Here is a 22,043-nt window from a genome sequence, read left to right as displayed (position 1 = left end):
ATAAACATTGAAGAGCAAGCTGCAGCCTAGACTTTACAATACAATGAAAAAAGGCCATCCCAGGGACAAAGGAAACATATTGTCAATCACGAATGTAAAGCAGACACAACGGCACCTACATTCCTTATTTGGAAGTGTCTATGTGTCCCTAACACCTACAGACATGGCCAGTGAGTGCACACCCCAAAATCAATGTGACAGTCCCTGATTGGACTTGATTGATCAGGGTGATCAAACTCTTATCAATTGATTGGTAATGGCCCAGGGACCGCCCAAAAGAGTGCAAAACCAATAGCGTACAAAAGGTGCTGCAAATCCTTAGAATCACTGTCTTGGCAGCAGCTCGCAACAGCAACGAAACAATGGTGATCTTCAGCGGCCACCACGAAGAGGACCATCATGTCACCGAACAGAAGGCAGATCAGAGCCAGAGCATGACCAGACCAATGACCAAACATCGACGACCACCGAAGTTGAATACAGATAAAGGCCTTGGTTACTTGCTAGTCACTCTAATAACTTTAGGTCCAGTAAGAAATTTAGTTAAGGTCTAGTATGAACTTCAGTAGTCTGTAAAATAACTTGTGTTGGATGGTGTGATTGAGTAACTGTAACCTTATTTGAATGTGAATAAATACTATTTGATTAAACAAAGCCAGCTCGCAGTCATTTGTCCACCGCATATGGGTTAAAGACACACTGTGGTAGCAACAAAGTGATAATGTGTAGAATACAGTAATCGTCTAATCATCAATCGCCTGACAGACCTGATTTTGGCAAGAAGTTCTCCTCGCTCTGCACAATCCACACTGATTTGACGAATAAGTTCATGGAATACAATATTATAAATGTCTTGCTCTTTTTTCACAATGTCCAGCAAATGATGCATCTGTGTAATTGGAACCATAATAAAGTAGTTAGGAAATGGAGTTAAACAAATGAGTGAATTTGCGAATTCTGTTCAGTTAGTAAAATGATACATTCACCTTTTGTGATCCAACCCCCATATCTAACATTATTTTAGCACAAGAGTTTAGTAAAAGCAACCGCCTATAGATCTTTACACTTCCAGTAACTTAGTTGAAGGGCCATAATGCAAATAATGGAGACTAAATCAAGAAGTCCACAGGGTCAAAAGGAAGACAGGAGTTGGTGCTGTACTACAAAGACAAAGAACAGTACAGCATTGGAACAGGCCCTTCAGCCCTCCAAGCCCATGTCGATCATGAAGAACGTCTAAACTAAACCTTCTTCACTCCCAGGGTCTGCATCCCTGTCTTCTCATCCGATTCACCTGTTTGTCAAGATGCCTCTTAAATGTTGCTATCGTATCTGCTTCCACCACTTCCCCAGTAGCGCATTCCACGCACTCACCACCCTCTGTGTAAAAAACGTGCCTCGCACAAGTCCTCGAAGCGTTGCCTCTTGCACCTAAAACCTATGTCGCCTAGTAATTTACTTTTCTACCTTGGGGGAAAAAGCGTCTGACTATCCACGTTGTCCATGCAATTCATAATTTTGTAAACCTCTATCAGGTCATGGGCGACATGTGGCACAATTAGCACTGCTGCTTCATGGCACTGAGGTCCCAGGTGTGATACCAGCCCTGGGTCACTGTCCATGTGGAGTTTGCACATTCTCCCCATGTCTACGTGGGTCTCACCCCCACAACCCAAAAGATGGGCAGGTAGGTAGATTGGCCACACTAAAATTGCCCCTTAAATGGAAAAAAAAATTGGATACGCTAAATTTATTTTAAAAAACCTCTATCAGGTCGCACCTCAACCTCCATCATTCCAGTGAAAACAATCTGGGTTTATCCAACCTCTCCTCTTAGCTAAAACCTTCCAGACCAGGCAACATCTTAGTAAGCCTCTTCTGTACCCTCCCCAAAGCCTCCACATCCTGTTGAAGTCATAGGTGGCTCTTCGTTTAAGCTTTCAGCTTCTTGGCCTTTTTTTAAAAAACATGTCGGATTGGATTTGTTTATTGTCACGTGTGAAAAGTATTTTTTGCATGCAGCTCTAACAGATCATTTAGTGCATGAAAAGAAAATACGTAATAGGGCAACACAAGGCACACAATGTAAATACATAGACACAGGCATCAGGTGAAGCATACAGGAGTGTAGTATTAATCAGATCAGTCCATAAGAGGGTCATTTAGCAGTCTGGTAACAGCGGGGAAGAAGCTGTTTTTGAATCCGTTTGTGCGTGTTCTCAGACTTTTGCATCTTCTGCCCGATGGAAGAAGTTGGAGGAGAAGTAAGCCGAGTGGAAGTGGTCTTTGATTATGTTACCCGCTTTCCCAAGGCAGTGAGAGGCGTAGATCGAGTCAATGGATGGGAGGTGGGATCGTGTGATGGACTGGGTGACATTCACGACTCTCTGAAGTTTCTTGTGGTCTTAGGCCGAGCAGTTGTCATACCAGGTCATGATGCAGCCAGATAGTTGCATCTGTAAAAGTTGGTAAGATGTTGGTAATGTGGACAAACCGAATTTCCTTAGTTTCCTGAGGAAGTATAGGCGCTGTTGTGTTTTCTTGGTGGCAGTGTCGACATGGGTGGACCAGGACAGATTTTGGTGATGTGCACATCTAGGAATTTGAAGCTGTCAACCATCTCCATCTCTGTCCCGTTGATGCAGACAGGGGTGTGTACAAAACTTTGCTTGCTGAAGTCAATGACCAGCTCTTTAGTTTTGTTGGCATTGATGGAGAGATTGTTGTCATTAGACCACTTAATTATGATCAATTTCAGGGCCACCGGACGGTAGTCACTGAGGCACGTTGCTTGGTTCTTCTTTCGCACCGGTATGATGGTGGTTATCTTGAAGGGAGAGGTTGAAGATGTCCGCAAACACATGTGCCAGCTTGTCCGAACAGGATCTGAGTGCACTATCAGGGAACCTTCTGGACCCGTCGCCTTCCGAGGGTTCACTTTCAGGAAGGTCGATCTGACTTCAGAAGCTGTGACGGTGGGTATGGGTGTGTCCGGGGCTGCTGGGGTAGTCAACAGCAGTTTTATGGTTTCCTGAGTTCTTCGAGGAGGGGTGAGCTGCTGCTGGAGATTCTGCTCGACTTCGCTTTGTAGCCCGTTATGCTGTTTAGACCTTGCCACAACCAACGAGAGTCTATAACACTAGTCTGTGGCTCTAGTTTGGTCTGATATTGTCTCTTGGCGTCCTGGATGACTGCGGAGTTTATACCTGGATATTTTTCCAGGTTGATTAAAGTTGTATGTTTCTTTCTTTCTTGTTGGATTTTGGTATTCTTCATGGTGGACTGTGGGGTGAGAGGACTTTGTTGGGCAGCAGGGCTGAGTTGAGCTGCTGAGGCTGGTACAAGGCCTGAGGGAGTAAGACTGGGTGGCTGCCAGAAAAGAGCAAAGTGACACCAGGAACAGGGCTGGGGCCAGGGTTAGGGAGATAATAATATCCAAATCGTTACTGGGATTTAACAAAAGGGTAATGATGTTTCCCCTGAATGTTTCTACTGCAGATGTTAAAGCTATGAACTAGCTTTTAAATGAGTACCTGTGTTTCGCCTTTGAATTGCTGTTCAGTATCTTCATTAAACCCAACCTTTTCCAGCATTTTATCCATCACCTGTGACAGCTGAATGGCCTCGACTCTACCACTGGGTTTCCTGTCAATATAGATACAATGACCAATTTACACAATTATATGGGAACAGCAGTTTCATTTTTTTTTAGTAGTGGTGATCTTTGTTACTCATTAGAGACAGCGATGGAGAGTACAATTGTTTCCGATTTGTTGCCATCTGTTGCAATTGAAGATTTCCAACTTGGGTATGGGACATTCAAAGTATTCCACTATATTTTTTGGAGAAATTTGATAAAGAACATTAAAGATGTTAGAGTGAAGTACAAGGATATAAGAAATAGGAGCAAGAGTAGGCCATATGGCTCCTTTGCACCTCCTCCACTATTTAATACAATCATTGCTGATTTTCAGCTTCAACTCCATTTTCTTGTCCGCCCCCCAAACCCTTGATGAGAGACTATGGGCTGGATTCTCCATTCGGTGACGCCAAAGTTGCAAAACGCGATCAGCTGGAGAATTGGCTCCGACGCCGAAACGAGCCTCATGCCAAATCGGCATTCTCCAGCCCCCCAAAAATGACGAAACCGCGGCACCCGCCACGCGGCCTGAAAGTACACATCTCATTAACGATCCTGATGACAAATTCTCCGGGGCCTCATCGATTCAGCGCCTCGGATGGGACAAATTCCTGACGGCGTATTTCTAATATGCTAAACAAAATCATGAACCTGGCATGCTGGCTGCGACGGCAGAGAGAGGCGGTAGGAGGTGGCATGGGGGTACTGCGGACTCCCGGCTCAGACACTGGTCATGCTTTCTGCGGGGTGGGTCCCTGTCAGGGCCACGGGAGGGGAGGGGAAGGTGCCGGGGGGGAAGGTCGAGCAGCCAGGGAGCCCCCTACAGGACAAGACTGCTGCCCAGGCACTGACCGCCACCGCGGGAGGCTACACATCTCTGCTTAATAAAGCCTCGATCACACTCTACTCTCATCTCATCGTAATTGATAGTGCATCACTCCCCTTTCAAGTGGAGAGCGATGCATCGGGTGTAGCTCTGGCCGCCACCCTCAACGGGCAGACCCGTGGCTTTCTTTTCCCGCACCCTCCATGCCTCCGCCTGCACAGAATGCCCCAGACCTTGCACACACTGACCCATGTCCGATACCGTCACCCCATTGCCTCCACTGCGGACACCACCCATGCAGTTTTGGCCTTGGTGGCACACATAACCGGCTCCTGCCCCCAACAGGTGATGGAAGCCGGCCGTCATCCCCACCTCTAGTCCCTGCGTCTCTGATTGCACCTGCACTGTGGCTGCGACTGGATGTTCCAGGAGCCCGGAACTTGTCTGGGCGGCATCTAGTTCCTGGGGCCGCACAACATTCCAACCGTCCATCCCCTCGGCTGCTCCTACCTCCACCTGCTGTACTGGACCAACTGCGTGGTGTGCACCAAATTGTATCCCAGGAGCCTCTTCACTAGTTTGCCCAGCCGAGTGATAGTCTCTGAGATAGTGGAGGGTGTTGGAGACAGCAGTGATGGAAAGTCAGTGTCCTCCTCTGACCTGAACTCCGGGGGTCTGCTGAATCTCAGGCAGGGAGCTGGTATTCTGGCTGCCTTCCCCCTTCAGTGCTCTGCCGTTCGGGGGGCACTGGCCCCATCTCCGGCATGTCCTGTAAGGCGGCATGTATGGTTAGACAGCCTGGCGGTGGTAAGGCGTGAGGTGGTGAGGGCTGAGGTGAGGGGGTGAGAGCTGAGGTGAGGGGGTGTGGAGAGGGTTGGTATGGGGTGAAGGGTTGGGGTAGGGAGAGGGGGGTTGGGGCGGGTGAAGGGTTGGGATGGGGTGAGCAGGGTTGGGATGGGCACACATGTATCACGTCAGCGACCTCCCTCTCCTCCAGGCCACCGATCACATCCAGTGCCCTCTGCTTGGGCGCAGTGATGGGCCGTAGGTCTGGTGGTCCCCCTCCGCCTGGGGGGGGGGGGGGGGGGGGGGGTGAACACAAACAACCACACTGTTAGACAGTCAGGTGCATGCAGCCCAGGTGTTGGGTAGCTGATGGCATCAGTGGCCAGGGCACACGGTCATTGCGGCTGGCATGGGTGCTGGCATGTGGGGCAGGGTGGGAGTCCGGGTCACATGTGTGTGGGGATAGGGGGGTTAGTGTCAGGGGTACAGCGCTGACTACTACTCACCCTGGCCGCCCTGAGGAGATCGTGCAGTTTTTTCTGCACTGGGTGCCAGTCTGGGCGACTTTGCTGACGGCGCTGAAGGTGACTCCCACCTCCACCAAGGCACAGCGAACAATGGCGCCTGAGGACCGCCCTCCCGGGCCGGTGTACAGCACCAGCCGCCTGTCCTCCACTGAGTCATGGAGGGGCTCCAGTTCTGCATCACGGAAGCACGGTGTTGCTCTCTTTCCAACCATGTTGGCTGTGACAATTGTGTGTGGGAGGGGGAGAATCCCTTAAGTGCAGCTGCAGTTGTGCAGCAATCACAGAATAGGTGAATCCGCCGCCGTTCAGCTTCCAAAGTGTGGCGATTCCAGAGATGCCCGTGCTAGCCCCTTTGGAGTGGCTGAATACCTTCACCTGTGATGCTGTTTTTGCCGTCGTGAAACTCCAGTTTCAGAACTTCATCTCAGAAACGGAGAATCCAGCCGTTAGTCTCCAGATTGGAGAATCCAGTCCCAGAAATCTGTCTATCTCAGCCCAAATATATTCAACGATGGAAAATCCACAGTCCTCTGAGGCAGAGTATTCCAAAAAATATAACCCTTTGAGTAAAGATATTTCTCCTCACCTCAGTCTTAAATGATCAGCCCCTTATCCTGATATTATACCTCCCCCCACCCCATACTAAATTAATCTAGATACCCCAGCCAGCAAAAATGACAGGCAGATTCTCCGTCACCGGGTTGCCCCGAGTGCGTTCCCTGATGGGAAGGAGAATCGGGGCAAGCTGGCGGTGTGAACGGGTTCCACACCGAACGCCAGCGGGAGTATGGAAATAAATGCAGATGGGTTGCATCTATTTAGCGGGCTCTGCACCTATGCTCCTTCCTCCCATGACCATCTGAGGCCATTCATTCCCCCCCCCGCTCCGTAAATCAGAACCTGACCACCCACCTCCCCCAAAACGCTCAGCAGCCTCCAAACCCCTGGATTGCCTTGGTGCCAACCACCCCCAAGTATGAGGGTGGGCCAACCCATCCCTCCCAGGGATCCCTGTAATAGTGGGACCCCCCCCCCCCCCCACAGGGATCTCTGTAATAGGAGGTCCCATCTCCCACCCACCCCCAGAGACCCTGTAGTAGGGGACCCCCCCCCCCCCACAGGGACCCTTATAATAGCAGGATGTGTTGGGTCCCCCCCATACTTAGGGGGTGAGGGGGTCACCCAGGCAATCCATGGTGTGTGTGGGGGGGTCGCTGTCGTGGCTGATCTGTGGTGCGGTTGTGATTTTGTGGCCAATTTGCAGTGGGCTTGGTGAAGTCCAATTTGAGGTCATGGCCAATTATAGTGCGGGTCGGAGGGCCAATATGACCAGAAGTGGATCATAAAACTAGTGCAATTCAGGTCTGGCAGGAGAACATAGGGCTGGATTCTCCGATTGCCAACGCCGAAATCACGTTCGGCAATTGGTCGGAGAATGCATTCGACGTCGAATTCGGGGATGGCGCTGTTTTTCGGATGCTCCTCCCCCTCCCAATCGGCGTCATCACTGAGTACGCCATACGCCACTGGGCCGCCACTTGAAGGCCCTTCCCTGATGCTCCGCCCCTGATGGGTCAGCTGCCTGATGACGTGGATCACTTGTGGTCTGAGGTTTCGCCAACCTCGTGTGGCTGCTGCAGACTGTGACCAGCGCAGACACAGTTGGGGGGGGGGGGGGGGGGGGGGGGGAGCCGTTCCGATGGCCGGTGGGGGGGGGGGCCTTCGCCGGGGGCTGGGGGGGACTGGTGAGGGTTTGGTCCAGGGGTGGCAAGGAGAGTTAAAGGGGGGAACTATCTAACTATCTGCCAGGCTGGGTCCGTGCTTGGCCGGCACCCTGTGGTACGGCACAACCGCCGCAGGTCACCACCGCGCACATGCGCAGCCACAGACTCGGCAATTCTCCGTCCGTGTCTGCAGGTAAAGCCGGGGGCTTTACGTGGTGCGGTTGCTAGCCCCCAACCGGGCGAAGCATCAGTGCGGAGGCGGCACTAACGTTTTTGTCGTAAGACTAGACACATGCTTCGGACATAGCCTCAAAATCAGAGAATCCAGGCCATAGTCTCCCAAGCGGAGAATCCTGGCCAACCTCTCAGTTCAACCCTATCAAGCCCCGACAAGATCTTGTATGATTCAATGAGATCACCTCTCATTCTTCTAAACTCCAGAGAACAGAACCATAATTTACTCAGCCTTTCATCATAGAATAGTCCTTTCATCCCAGGGATCAATCTAGTGAACCTACACTATACCATCCCCAATTCATGTTTATCTTTCCTTAAATATGGAGACCAAAACTGTACACAGTATTCCAGGTGTGATCTCACCTCAGCCCTGTAAAATCATAACAAGACTTTCTTATTCGTAAGCTCCAAATCCCTTGCAATAAAAGTCAATGTGCCATTTGTCATCCCAATTGCTTGTTGTGTCTGAATGCTAACTTTCCATGTTCCTTCGAGAAGAATACACAAATCCCTCAACATTCTCGTGTCATGCATTTTAACAAGTATTCTATATTTCTATTCCATGGAACATAGAGAGAGGAATAGGCCATTCAGCACCTCGAGCCTGCCCCACCATTCAATGAGATCATGGCTGAACTGCGGCCTAACTCCATCACTGCCTTCGGCCCAAATCCCTTAACATCTTTACTCAACAAAAATCTATCTATCTCAGATTTAAGATTAACAACTTTTCTGGGCTCAACTACTATTTATGGGAGAGAGTTCCAACCCTCTACCACCCTTTGTGTGAAAAGGTGCTTCCCAACATCTCTCCTCAACTGTTTTGCCCTAATTTTGAGACTATTCCTACAATCAAAGTAAATAATCTTCCAGTTCCCCACATTATACATCTGCCACTTTGCTGTCCACAATACATATTTGTAAACTCTGTGTTCTCCTCACAACTTACTTTCCCAACTAGCTTTGCCACTTCACCAACCTTGACAAATCACCCTTAGTCCATTTGCATAAGTTGGTATGGGCCAGGGTTTTTAAAACTCCAAAGTGTATTATGGAGTCGACCTGACCTACAACCGTATGTTGAATTTGGCTAGGATGAGCACAAGAGCCTTCCTTTCAGATATTATTCAACAGACTTCTTCGGCGCTTTTAATCAAAAAAGCAAGCTTTATTCTACGAATTTAGTTAACATTTGTATAAACACACAGCAAGAATTTTTATCAATTACAAACATAAAGGCCCCACACAGCTACAGTAATCTATGTATAACCCTTAATAAATTCCCCCTTAACAGTTCCAATTCAACAACAAAATCCAACCAAAACTAGAAACCCCTTTTCAAAGGCGCGACCCAGAACACTGTAATCTCACTTGACTAATACTGTTGTTACTGAAACTCTGTACCACTTTTCAATCAGCAGGTTTGAATTCATTCCAGAAAACAATTATATCTCCAAGGTGATTTTTACTGCAACAGTTAAAAAAAATGAAAACAGAGAAAGACAGAGAAAATATTTATTTTCTCTTTGAATCCACAGCAGTCAAAATCAAAAGCGAAAGTAAAACTCACAGATCCAGCTCAGCTCCACCCACAAAAATGACATCACTGAAGCCATGTGATAAGGCAAAAAACCTTTCTTAAAGGGACACTCCCATGATAAAGTCATTCATATAGATTCAAAGTAGCTAAGGCCCCAGCATTGATCCTTGCAGCATTTCACTACTTATAGCCTGCCAACTTGAAAATACCCCCTTCCCTCTATGCTTCCTGTCCATTGACCAATCCTCTGTGCAACTAATATATTACTCCAGCCCTTGTCTTATGTAATAATCTTTCTTGTGATATCTTATTGAATGCGTTTTGGAAATCCAAGAAAACCACATCTACTGGTTCACCTTTATCTACCCCATCAGTTGCATTTGCAACAACCTTCAATAAATTTGTCATACATGATCTCCCTTTCATAAAAAATGCTTTGACTTTCTTTGATCATGCTATGAGGTACAAAGAGGTAAAAATCAATTGAATGGTTCCTAGAATATTGCAACTCATGCAAATGAAACTTTAAAGATTCGTTAACAACACCAAAACCCTGAGATCAATTACTACAGGCAGCACGGTAGCATGGTGGTTAGCATAAATGCTTCACAGCTCCAGGGTCCCAGGTTCGATTCCCGGCTGGGTCACTGTCTGAGCGGAGTCTGCATGTCCTCCCCGTGTGTGCATGGGTTTCCTCCGGATGCTCCGGTTTCCTCCCACAGTCCAAAGATGTGTGGGTTAGGTGGATTGGCCATGCTAAATTGCCCGTAGTGTCCTAAAAAGTAAGGTTAAGGGGGGGTTGTTGGGTTACGGGTATAGGGTGGATACGTGGGTTTGAGCAGGGTGATCATTGCTCGGCACAACATCGAGGGCCAAAGGGCCTGTTCTGTACTGTTCTAATGTTCTAATGTTCTACAGTGTAATTCAATCATAACTCATTCTTTGGTCATGATTTATTACCCATGGGTTGGTGGTGGGCAATTTCCCCAATAGGTGCTTCTGGTATTTGGCAGAATCACTGAAGTGAAAATTCTCACCAGTATCTAACAATATTAAGATATCCAGATTGTGGTCACCAAACTACCAGAGGGGACAGGGATTAGTCTCATAACAATTTGGTTCAGTGCTGTTCATAAGACCATTAAATTATGTATTTTGTAATTTCTCAAGTCCATCATTGAACATAAACACCGACAGGTATTGCTGAATGAATTTATTTGAAAATGTATTTACGGCAGCATGTGTGGCACAGTGGTAAGCACTGGGACTGCGCCGCTGAGGACCCGGGTTCGAATCCCGGCCCTGGGTCACTGTCCATGTGGAGTTTGCATATTCTCCCCGTATCTGCGTGGATCTCACCCCTACAATCCAAAGATGTGCAGTATAGGTGGATTGGCCACGCTAAATTTCCCTTTAATTGGAAACAAAAATAATTGGGTACTCTAAATTTTTAAGAAAAAAACAAAATGTATTCACATTAAACCAACAATGGAAATGAAATAATCTACAGATTGCTATTTCTGGTACTTGAATACGGTTTACCAAACCTATTGATCAAAATATATGGCAGTATTCTTGACCAGCATTGCTGGAATCGCAAATGGACAGAGAATTGGGCGTCAGCCAAAAACCAAGGTCGGCGTAAGAGCCCAAAGGAGTGCCATGCTCTGGCACCTCGATGGTGGTATGGATGCGTCCAGCATTCCGCGCCAGTGTGGGCGTGAAAATAACATAGCAACGCCCATTAACACACCATTAATGGGGCCAACCCAGTAGTCTCCGGCCTCCCGTGATGTTCCGCCTCTTCCAGACGGAAGTGACGCTGTGGTGGTTCACTTGTGGTATTTAAAGATGGGGACCAGATGCTGTGGCTGCTGAGGGAAAGAGAGGAGCTAAGAAAAGGTTCCAAGGGTGCGATGGTGCGCTGATAGTTGTGCCTCTGGTTGGGGGAGGGGGGTCGCTTCACAGGGCAGGGTGGAGTAATGGGTCGCGTCCAGGAGATGGACCATTGGCCTGAGGTGTCCGGACATGGGCAGACATTGCTGCAGTCCGCAAGGCAGCCACCTGGCTGCGCATTCAGCCAACGTCCCACCGTGACCCATAAATATGCAGAGTGCTACTGGAAGTATGGGTGTCCCACCAGCACACCCCCCTAGGAACCCCCAGACTCCAGGCAACCCGTCAATGGAATGGGCATGGTCCACCACAGCCTGTGGGCATCAGGTTTTGGAACTCCTCAGTGCACCCATCCGAGGTACTGCCTCACTGCAGGGGGAACAGGGGAAGAGTAGAGTACGCATGCACCGTGGTCCTGCCAGCCTCCCTGGCACACTGCCCACCCCAATGCGGATGCCCCACCAGTGGCACTACCAGCTAGCCCAACCCACAGGAACACCAGATGTCACCAAGCCCCACCTGTCCCTGCACCCTTGCTCCCATCCGCCTGCCCCGGGCAGGTAGGCACAACCTGTGTGTCGCACAAAGGACCTGCGGCACACCTACAGCTATAGTCCCAACAGGTGCTCACCCCCCTCGCCCAGCCCCATGTGTGGGCCCTGCCCATACACATTCCAACAGGCATGGCACCAGCTGGTGGCAGATGATGCCGCCCCCACAACCAGGAGCTACCCTGCTGATGGGGTATCATGTGACTCGCCCAAGGAGGGCACCCATGGTAGACCCCACAGGAAGGCAGAGGACAGGGGTTGCAGACCGTATCGCTGGCAGAGATGGGCGGCAGGGCTGGAGGCCCTCCCCAGTGACAGGCACCAGTGGGGCCAGGAGCGTGGTGCAGTATGGTTGGGAATGACTTGGGTGGGGCTAGGATCTGGACGAGGACATGCAAGGGTAGGAACTGCAGGGCAGTCCAGGGCCACCATGGAGCCCAGTGGACGGCACAGGAGTACTCGTCATGCTAACATGTCTACCCTTTACCCTCTGCAGAAAATTTAAGTCTGCAATGGTTGACATCTGCCTGGCCGTCGCAGCCCTGGCAGACGCACTGAGCATTTATGCCATGGAGTCCATCCGGGCACCGAGCAGGGACCTGTCTGGGATCTCTACGACATCCGTGCACAGGTGCATCCATGCCTTAAAGGATGCTCTATGTGCCTAGGTGACACAGTATATCACGCTCAATGTGGACCGAGCCCACCACAATCGCTGGCATGCCACAGGTCCAGGAGGTAGTCGACAGGACGCATGCTGCCCTTCGAGCACCGGTGCATGAAGGGATGCACTTCATCAATAGGAAGGGATTCCACTCCCTGAATGTGCAGCTGGTGTGTGACCACCGGGATGCACATCACGCACATCTGCGCCCGTTATCTAGGCAGTGTGCACGACACCTTTGTCCTGACACACATGAAGGTTCCCGACACTGTTGAGGCGCTCCCCGGTTGAGGGTTTGGCTTTTGGGAGACAGAGGTTATCTGCTGCAGTCGTGGCTAATGATGCCTATCTGGAGGCCCAAGACTGACGCGGCGAACTGCGATAAAGACGCCCATTCAGCGATCAGGAACGTCATCAAGCTGTGCATCAGCGTGCTGAAGGTGTATTCAGGTGCCTGGATCGCTCGAGGGACCCCTCCAATACAGCCCTAGGTGGGTCTCCTGCATTGTGGTGGCCTGCTGCATCCTCTACAGCATCGCAGAGCACAGGGGCAACATGCTGGAGAAGGAGGTAGAGGAACGCACTTCATCCAACGAGGAGGATGCGGAGGAGGGCCAGGATAGAACATAAGAACTATGAGCAGGAGTAGGTCATCTGGCCCCTCAAGCCTGCTCCGCCATTCAATAAGATCATGGCTGATCTTTTCGTGGACTCAGCTCCACTTACCCGCCTGCTCAACATAACCCTTAATTCCTTCACTGTTCAATCTCTCTTTGCCTTAAAAACATTCAACAAGGTAGCCTCAACTGCTTCACTGGGCAGGGAATTCCACAGATTCACAACCCTTTTTTTAGAAAATGCTCCCCCCCTCCCCTTACTGCTGACGTTCAATTTTCCTTGAAGCAGTCTATGAAGGCTGCCATCTCTGGGCGAATTGATCCTCTCAAAGTGATTTTAATTTAGTCCAGACTGAGAAACCCTACCATATCGCTGACCCACACTCCTGACTTTGGGGCTCCCTCCATCCCAGCAAAATCCATCTCCGGGCCACCAGGGAGGAGAAGGCCAGAACATCAGCCTCCTCCCCCCCTTGGCCCCCCGGATCTTCCAATCCCCTAAATATTGCCAATTCTGGACTCAGAGTTACCCTCCCTTCCAGGACTTCTGACATAACGTCCGCAAATCTCTGCCAACATCCCCTCAATTTCGGACATGCCCAAGACATATGTACATGGTTTGTTGGGCTACCCCCACACCGCCCACATCTGTCTTCCACCTCCTCAAAGAACCTGCTCATCCGAGCTACCGTCATGTGGGGCCCTGTGGAGCACCTTGAACTGGACCAAGCTAAGTCTGGCACACGATGAGGATGAATTGACTCTCTTCAGGGCTTTTTCCCACAGCTCGAATTCTATCTCCCCACCCAGCTCCTCTTCCCTCTTCCTCTTCACCTCCCTGATAGGGGTCCCTTCCCACTCCATCAACTCCTTGTATATCTCCGAGACCCTTCCCTCTCTAACCTCAGTTTTTGACATCACCTTATCTTGTATCCCCCTCAGAGGGAGGCGAGGAAAGCTAGGAACCTGCCTCCGGTCAAAATCCCGTACCTGGAGGTACCAAAACCCATTCCCGCCCGGCAACTCAAACTCCTCCTCTAATGCCTCCAAGGTCGGGAAACCCTCCTGAATGAATAGGTCACCAAATCTCTCAATCCCTGCCCGCCGGCATCCGTTATAGCCCCCATCCGCCCTCCCCAGATTCACAAGCCTTTGGGTGAAGACGTTCCTCCTCAACTCAGTCCTAAATCTTCTCCCCCTTACTTTGAGGCTATACCCCTAGTTCTAGATTCACCTGCAGGATATGAGGCCCAAACAGGCACAGGAGGCCACACAACATGTGCGCCAGGGCCACCATACACAGGACAACCTGATTGCATCCAGGTTCGCCGACACAGGGGCCTGGCCACTGACAGATCAACTATCCTGTCCTACCCCCACAACCACGCATTGTTTCCTGCACTCCATCCCCCCCACCCCAGCACTCCCACCCCATCCAAGCCCCCAGGGTATTGGTCCTGGGTCGAAAGTATCAGGGATCTAGTCAATCGGCAGAGGATGATGACTATCCGCTCCACGATGAACTCCGGGTTTCCGCATCATCTGACTCCCACCCTAGTGTCACATACCACTGTCCTCCCCACATCGGAGCTGAAGGAAATTAGTATTAGTAAAGAAATGGGGCGGAATTCTCTGATGATGAGACTAGGGGCTTTTCAAAGTAACTTAATTTGAAGCCTACTTGTGGCAAGAAGCGATTTTCATTTCATTTCATGTCCCCACGCCCGCAAGAAAACGGGCGCAAATCACTCTGGATTTTCCTGGAGAAATGCCAGAGTGATTCTCCATTTTGCAGGGGGCTTGCAGGGCCCCAGAGTGCTCCTCGCAAATCCAGCTGCCGATACAGGGCCCTGCACTTCCGGTGGTGGATCCGCGCATGCGCGCAGCGGCTGCTTGCCCCACGCAACATGGCGGACCCACACTGCGGGCCGGCCCCGGAAATATAGGCCCACCCCCCCGCCGTGATCACGCGCGCCCTCCGATCGGTGGTCCCCGATCGCGAGCCAGGTCGTCCTGGAGGCCCCACCCCCGGTGACGGATCCCCCCGCCTCCCCACCAGGGTGGCCGCAGACTGTGTCCCGCGCTCCCGCCAGGTGGAACTATTAGTGAACCACGCTGGGGGGAACTTGGCCAGTTGTCGGCGGAAAATTGGCGCGGGGGGCCTCTTTCAATGGCCCCCGACTGCCGCGCGATTGGCAACAATTCTCCCCAGAGAATCGCATGAGCAGCGTCGGACCCAATCGCGGGTCTGATGCCCATTCTCCGCTCCCGCGCCGAGTGCGATTGCGGTGCGGAGGCTCGGAGAATCTCGGCCATGGTTTAGGGGAAATTAATAGGATTGAGGGCAGGCAAATCTCCAGTGTCTGATAATCCTCAGCCCCGAATACTTAAGGAAGTGGCCCTAGAAATAGTAGATGCATTGGTGGCTATTTTCCAAAAGTCTTTGGACTCTGGAATAGTTCCTACAAATTGGAGGGTAGGGAATGTAACCCCGCTATTCAAAAAGGGAGGTAGAGAGAAAACAGGGAACTATATACAATGGTGGGGTTCCCAGGTTTCTGCTGCTATTGTCCTCCTAGATGGTCGTGTGTTTGGAAGGTGCTGTCTAAGGAAACTTAGTGAGTTACTGCAGTGCATCTTGTAGATGGTACACACGGCTGCCACTGTTCATTAGTGGTGGAGGGTTTGAATGTTTGTGGAAGGGGGAGCAATCAAGCGGACTGCTTTGTCCTGGTTGGTGTCGAACTTCTTGAGTGTTGGAGCTGCACTCCTCCAGGCAAGTGGAGCATATTCCATTACACTCCTGACTTGTCCCTTGGAGATGATGGTTAGGCTTTGGGGGTCATGAGGTGAGTTACTCGCCAAAGGATTCCTAGCTTTTGACCTGCCCTGATAGCCACAGTATACATATGATTAGTCCAATTCAGTTTCTGATCAAATGTTGATTGTGGGGAATTCAGCGGTAGTAATGCCATTGAATGACAAGGGGTGGTGGTTAGATCCTCTCTTATAGGAGATGGACATTGCCTTTCATTTGTGTGGCACCAATGTAACTTGCCACTTGTCAGCCCAAGCCTGGATATTGTCCAGGTCTTGCTGCATTTTTGCTGCATTTGGACATGGGCTGTTTCATGATCTGAGGATTTTGATTTGATTTTATTGTCACATGTACCGAAGTAGAGTGCAAAGTATTTTTCTGTGAATGGTGAATGGTGGAATTGTGAATGGTGCTGAACATTGTGCAGTTATCCGCAAACATCCCCACTTCTGACCTTATGATGGAAGGGAGGTCATTTATGAGGCAGCATTATATATTAATGATTTGGTCAAAGAAACTAAATGTATGATCTCTAAATTTGCAGATGATACAAAGTTGGGTGGGAGGGTGAGTTGTGAGGCCAATGCAAAGATGCTTCAGTGGGATTTGGACAGGTGAAGGTTTATCAGGCTGATTCCTGGGATGGCGGGACTGTCATACGAGGAGAGATTAAATTGGTTAGAATTATATTAATTGGAGTTTAGAAGAGTGCGAGGGTATCTCACTGAAATTAACAAAATTCTAACAGGTTAGATTCAGAAAGAATGGTCCCGATGGTGGGGGAGTCCTGAACTAGAGGTCATAGTTTAAGGATAAGTGGTAAACCTTTTAGGACTGAGATGAGGAGAAATTTTTTCACTCAGAGAGTGATGAATCTGTGGAATTTGCTACCATAGAAAATAGTTGAGACCAAAACATTGTGTAATTTCAAGAAGGAATTAGATATAGCTCCTGGGCTAAAGGGATCAAGGGATATGGAGGGGAAGGTGGGATCAAGGTATTGAACTTGATGATCAGTCATGATCATAATGAACAGCCTCCTCCTACTTCTATTTTCTATGTTTCTATGCCTGCTGGCCATTCCATCACCACAGCCCATAAAACGTCTGGATAGTGGGGGTGGTGAGCAGTGATGGATCACTTACCAGATATGCACTATCACATGGCTCCCCGCATCTCTGGCCCAGGCCCCTGCCGCCTCCAGATGTGACCATTGGGGGACCAACTGCCCTGGGGGACCTGGCCCGTGTTGTCCTCCAACATCTCAGCGCCACACCGGTGGCCTTCCAGACCCATCGCAGACCCCCCATCCCAACTCCACCACCCCAGCTCAACCCTTGCACCCTTCAGAAAAAGGATCGAAGCAGAAAGGAAAGTCGGTGAACATGTGTTTATTTGTGACAGTGCTATGTACAATAAGTGTGCTCTAGCTCCTCACGCTATCCTATGTGCTGCACCCATGCAAATTAACTGGGTCTACTTTTCTCATCATACGAGTCCTATTGCTCCTTCTAGGTGGTTTCCCCAGGCGGAACATCAGCCGTGGAGGTGGTCTGCTGCATTTCCTACCCTGTAACCTGGGTCCCCTTTGGCAGATGTCCTGTGGAGAGACCAGGCCTGGATGGACGTGGCAGTCTAAGACTGTCACAGGTGGCATGGTGCCCCATCACTTCCTAATTAAAGATTGATAGATTTTTGACAACCAAAGGAAGTAAGGGGTTTGGGAAAAAGTGAGTTTATGGAGTTAGGTCACACATCAGGCACGATCACACTGTATAGCAGAAAAGGTTAATGGGTTAAATGGCCTGCTCCTATCTGTACAATAATAATAAAACGCTTATTGTCACAAGCAGGCTTCAATTAAGTTACTGTGAAAAGCCCCTAGTCGCCACAATCCGGCGCCTGTTCGAGGAGGCCAGTACGGGAATTGAACCGTGCTGCTGGCATTGTTCTGCATTACAAGCCAGATTTTTAGTCCACTGTGCGAAATCAGCCCCTGTAATATTTCCAACTGTGATAGGTAAACTGCATTCTTCTGTTTGAAGTTTCACTAGTGTGAGTCAGTCAGTTTAGCTGGGCTGTAGAGAAGAGAGAGGCATAAAGCGCACATTCAGGAAGCTTTGCGCACGTGAAGTAGAGACAGTCTGAGTGAGGCAGCCAGAGTGGGGATTTGAAAGTTGGTAATTTGGAGAAGTGTGGTAATTAAAAGAGATAGGTGGTGAATTTAATTTTCCTGTTTTTCAGTTAAAAGTTTAGTGTCTAGTTGGCTGGAGCTGCCCCCACCCTAATTGCTGACTGGCAGTTATCTGTCAATCACCTGAGCTCCAGGAGAATCAGTGCAGAGGTGAGTGGCCATCACTAAGGAAAAGGTTCTGGGGAAATGGAAAGTTCTGAAGGTGGATAAATAACCTGGACCGGATTGACTTCACCCCAGGGTTCAAAAAAGAGATAGCTGAGGGGATTGTGCAGGCATTGGTGGTGATCTTTCAGGAATCACTGGAGGCAGGAAGGATCCCAGAGGACTGGAAAGTGACTAATGTAACATCGCTGTTTAAGAAGGGAGGGAGGCAGAAGACAGGAAATTATAGGCTAGTTAGCCTGACTTCGATCATTGGGAAGATTTTAGAGTCCATTATTAAAGATGAGATCACGGAGTACTTGGAAGTGCATGATAAAATAGGCTTGAGTCAGCACGGCTTCGTCAAGGGGAGGTCATGTCTGACAAAACTGTTAGAGTTCTTTGAGGAAGTAACAAGGAAGTTAGACAAAGGAGAACCAGTGAATGTGATTTATTTGAATTTCCAGAAGGCCTTTGACAAGGTGCCACATCGGAGACTGTTAAATAAATTAAGAACCCATGGTGTTAAGGATAAGATCCTGGCATGGATAGAGGATTGGCTGACTGGCAGAAGGCAGAGAGTGGGGATAAAGGGGTCTTTTTCAGGATGGCAGCCGGTGTCTAATGGTGAGTCTCAGGGGTCTGTTCTGGGACCACAACTTTTCACAATATACATTAATGATCCGGAAGAACAAACTGAAGGTGCTGTTGCTAAGTTTGCAGATGACACACAGATTTGTAGAGGGACAGGTAATATTGAGTAAGCAGGCGGGCAACAGAAGGACTTGGGCAGGCTAGGAGAGTGGGCAAAGAAGTGGCAGATGAAATACAATGTGGAAAAGTGAGAGGTTATGCACTTTGAAAGGAGAAATGGAGGCATAGGCTATTTTCTGAATGGGGAAATGCTTAGGAAATCAGAAGCACAAAGGGACTTGGGAGTCCTTGTTCATGATTCTCTATGGTTAACATGCAGGTTCAGTCAGCAGTTAGGAAGGCAAATGTAATGTTAGCATTCATGTCGAGAGACCTACAATACAGGATCAGGGATGTACTTCTAAGGCTGTTTAAGGCTCTGGTCAGATCCCATTTGGAGTATTGTGAGCAGTTATGGGCCCCGTATCCAAGTAAGGAGGTGCTGGCCTTGGAAAGGGTCCAGAGGAGGTTCACAAGAATGATCCCTGGAATGAAGAGCTTGTCGTATGAGGAACGGTTGAAGACTCTGGGTCTGTACTCGTTGGGGTTCAAATGGATGAGGGGGGATTTTATTGAAACTTACAGGATACTGCAAGGCCTGGGTAGAGTGCACATGGAGAGGATGTTTCCACTTGTAGGAAAAACTAGAACCCGAGGACGCAATCTCAGACTAAAGGGACGATCCTTTAAAACAGAGATGAGGAGGAATTTCTTCAGCCAGAGGGTGGTGAATCTGTGGAACTCTTTTCCTCAGAAGGCTGTGGAGGCCAAATCACTGAGTGTCTTTAAGACAGGGATAGATAGGTTCTTGATTAATAAGCAGATCAGGGGTTATGGAGAGAAGGCAGGAGAATGGGGATGAGAAAATTATCAGCCATGATTGAATGGGCCGAGTGGTCTAATTCTGCTCCTATGTCTTATGGTCTTGTCACAAACACACCACTGACTTATTTCTGCATCCTAGTCATCGGCACCTCACCTAATTCAGTCACAACCACACAGCTTATTTCCCGCTCTTGTGAGCTCCATAAAATACCCCCAAAGTGTTATTAAATGCAATTACTCACAGGGATGGAAACACCCGCAGTTTCTTCTCATGGTCCTGCAACAGGGTTGTGTATTTACTAGGAAAAAGATCAGACACAGATCATTCTGGCAGATTCTTCAGAGGTAGCATTATAGATTAATGTGAGATAGTGTTCCTCGAAGGAAGGTGCACTCATAAGGTAGGCAGGTTACAGAATCATTAATACAACATTATAGCTTGTACTGAAATCACATTCCCGACAAACTATTGTGCTTTTTTTAGTTTATATCACCATAGTGACACAGTAGACTGTAGCTCCAATGTGCTGTATCATGAAATGTAGGTGGTACATAGGTGCCTAATGATACACCAAAAGGCATGCCAATTTCACACTTATCATTTTATGAAAGGTGTTAAGAAGTCAGATACTTTCTAAACGAACAGGATAGGGAAATAGTCGGACAGATAATTCAAGTTGCTCTCTCAGATTTCCAATCAACCAATATATTCATAACCAACCAAACCTGCCGATCTAGGACCTCTTGGTCTATCATGTTGCGTAGCACATGAAAAAGAATCCACTTCGAAGTTAAAGAAGCATTTAATGACAAAGATCTATTATATTAGAGGGTTGCTCACTCCTCATAGTATTCCAATCCCAGGACTCCCTTATTCTTCACGATATGGTACTCATTTGGTATCAGACTTTCAGGAACTTCGAAATGCTTCTGTTGAGAGAAATAATGGTCACACTCTCAATGCGAGAAACAGTTTACTGACAGAAGTATAGAAAAGGTGAGTACAGTAGCATATTCACCTGCATCCTGAAATAAAAACAGAAAATGTTGGATTAACTCAGCAAGTCTGCAGCAGCTGTGGCGAAAGAAACACAGTTGACATTTTGAGTCCATTGACTTGAAACATTAACTCTGCTCCTCTCTCCACAGGTGTTGCCAAACCTGCTGAGTTTCCAGCACTTGGCAGTATTTTGCTTTTATCCTGATGTGTGTATCACCCAAACACCATTACTCTTCCTTCTCATGTCCACTTCAGCACATTTCTCCTCACACCAACTTACCTCACATGTATAACTACCCCTCTCTGTCTGTGCACTTTCTCACATGCCCATTTGCCATTCACCATTGACACCATGATCTTTACGGAATGTCATGCTTCTTCTTCATAGTCACCCTGTAGCCACCTGGGGTGACCACTGCCCAACACAAAATGGAAGATTGCAAGGAATGCAGGGAAATTGGACATGTTGTAAAGCAAGCAGCTTGCAAAGCGCTTGTTTATTCAGACTACTGCAGAAACCAGTTTTGACTGCTGCAGAAACCAGGCAGCACTATGAAAAGAAAACAGTTAGCATACTGATGAGGCGATACCGGGCGATCCCCAGATACAATGGAAACAAGTTAAACACAGATTGATACATTCAATGGAAGGCCAGACTTTTCGGCGCCAAAGAAGTCCAAAACAATAAGTCCTAAGAACCGCCCCAGTGATCGAGGAATTGCCCCGCTATTGAGGAATTCAAATCAATCGATTGGGAAGAGACCCAATCGATTGCGAGTGAATAGAGGATCCGCCCAGACCCTGAGAGGAGTACAAGACAGAGACCGCGACCCCAGCTATCTCTCTCTGCCAGCCTCTCCTTGACCAGCCAGCCCTCCCAGCAGAACACCGTTGCAGCAGAAGAACCTTAAGGAGAGGTCTGGACAGAAGCCGCCAGCAAGTAAGTCACAATGCACGCTACGGGAATAGACACTCCTGACCCCTTTAGACCATAACTACTGGAAGCCTGCGGACCCAGGACAAAGCTAGAAGCCGTTGTTCCCTGATCCGGCAGTCCCCTTATCCAGATAAGTATTTGGCCTATTAGTGGTAGGATAAGCCTAGTCTTATAGTTGATATGCATGATTAGTGGATTACTGTAATATAATAAACATGTCTTGTTTGAACTTACTAATTGGTGTATGGTTTTATTGCTTTGAACTTGACCTTGAAACTTGTGGCGGTATCTTAACGATACCTGGCGACTCCAAAGCTAACGAACGAAACAGAGCCAAATTGAGTGTTAAGCACACTCACCCAGAACGAGCAACAACCCTCAACAATTTGTCAGGAAAAATAGTGATGACATGAAAACATTAGTG

The 22,043-nt window shown here is 48.8% G+C and overlaps 1 protein-coding gene across 6 annotated transcripts in view; it reads right to left on the bottom strand.

The window, feature by feature from the left end:
• The window catches only part of axdnd1 (axonemal dynein light chain domain containing 1), a 314,107-nt gene that overhangs the window by 222,128 nt on the left and 69,936 nt on the right, over positions 1-22,043 (bottom strand). For all 6 annotated transcript variants that reach the window (XM_038794662.1, XM_038794663.1, XM_038794660.1 and 3 more), the window contains exons 7-10: positions 20,524-20,612; positions 19,925-19,981; positions 3,534-3,645; positions 768-889 (exon numbers count right to left, since the gene is read on the bottom strand). In XM_038794662.1, coding sequence (XP_038650590.1) covers positions 768-889; positions 3,534-3,645; positions 19,925-19,981; positions 20,524-20,612 — 380 coding nt within the window. The remainder of the gene's footprint in view (positions 1-767; positions 890-3,533; positions 3,646-19,924; positions 19,982-20,523; positions 20,613-22,043) is intronic.

The sequence above is a fragment of the Scyliorhinus canicula genome, chromosome 4, assembly GCF_902713615.1.
Source record: "Scyliorhinus canicula chromosome 4, sScyCan1.1, whole genome shotgun sequence".
NCBI classification, from domain to species: domain Eukaryota; kingdom Metazoa; phylum Chordata; class Chondrichthyes; order Carcharhiniformes; family Scyliorhinidae; genus Scyliorhinus; species Scyliorhinus canicula.
Note: the sequence above shows the minus strand (reverse complement) of the source record. Positions and strands in the feature narration are given on the sequence as shown.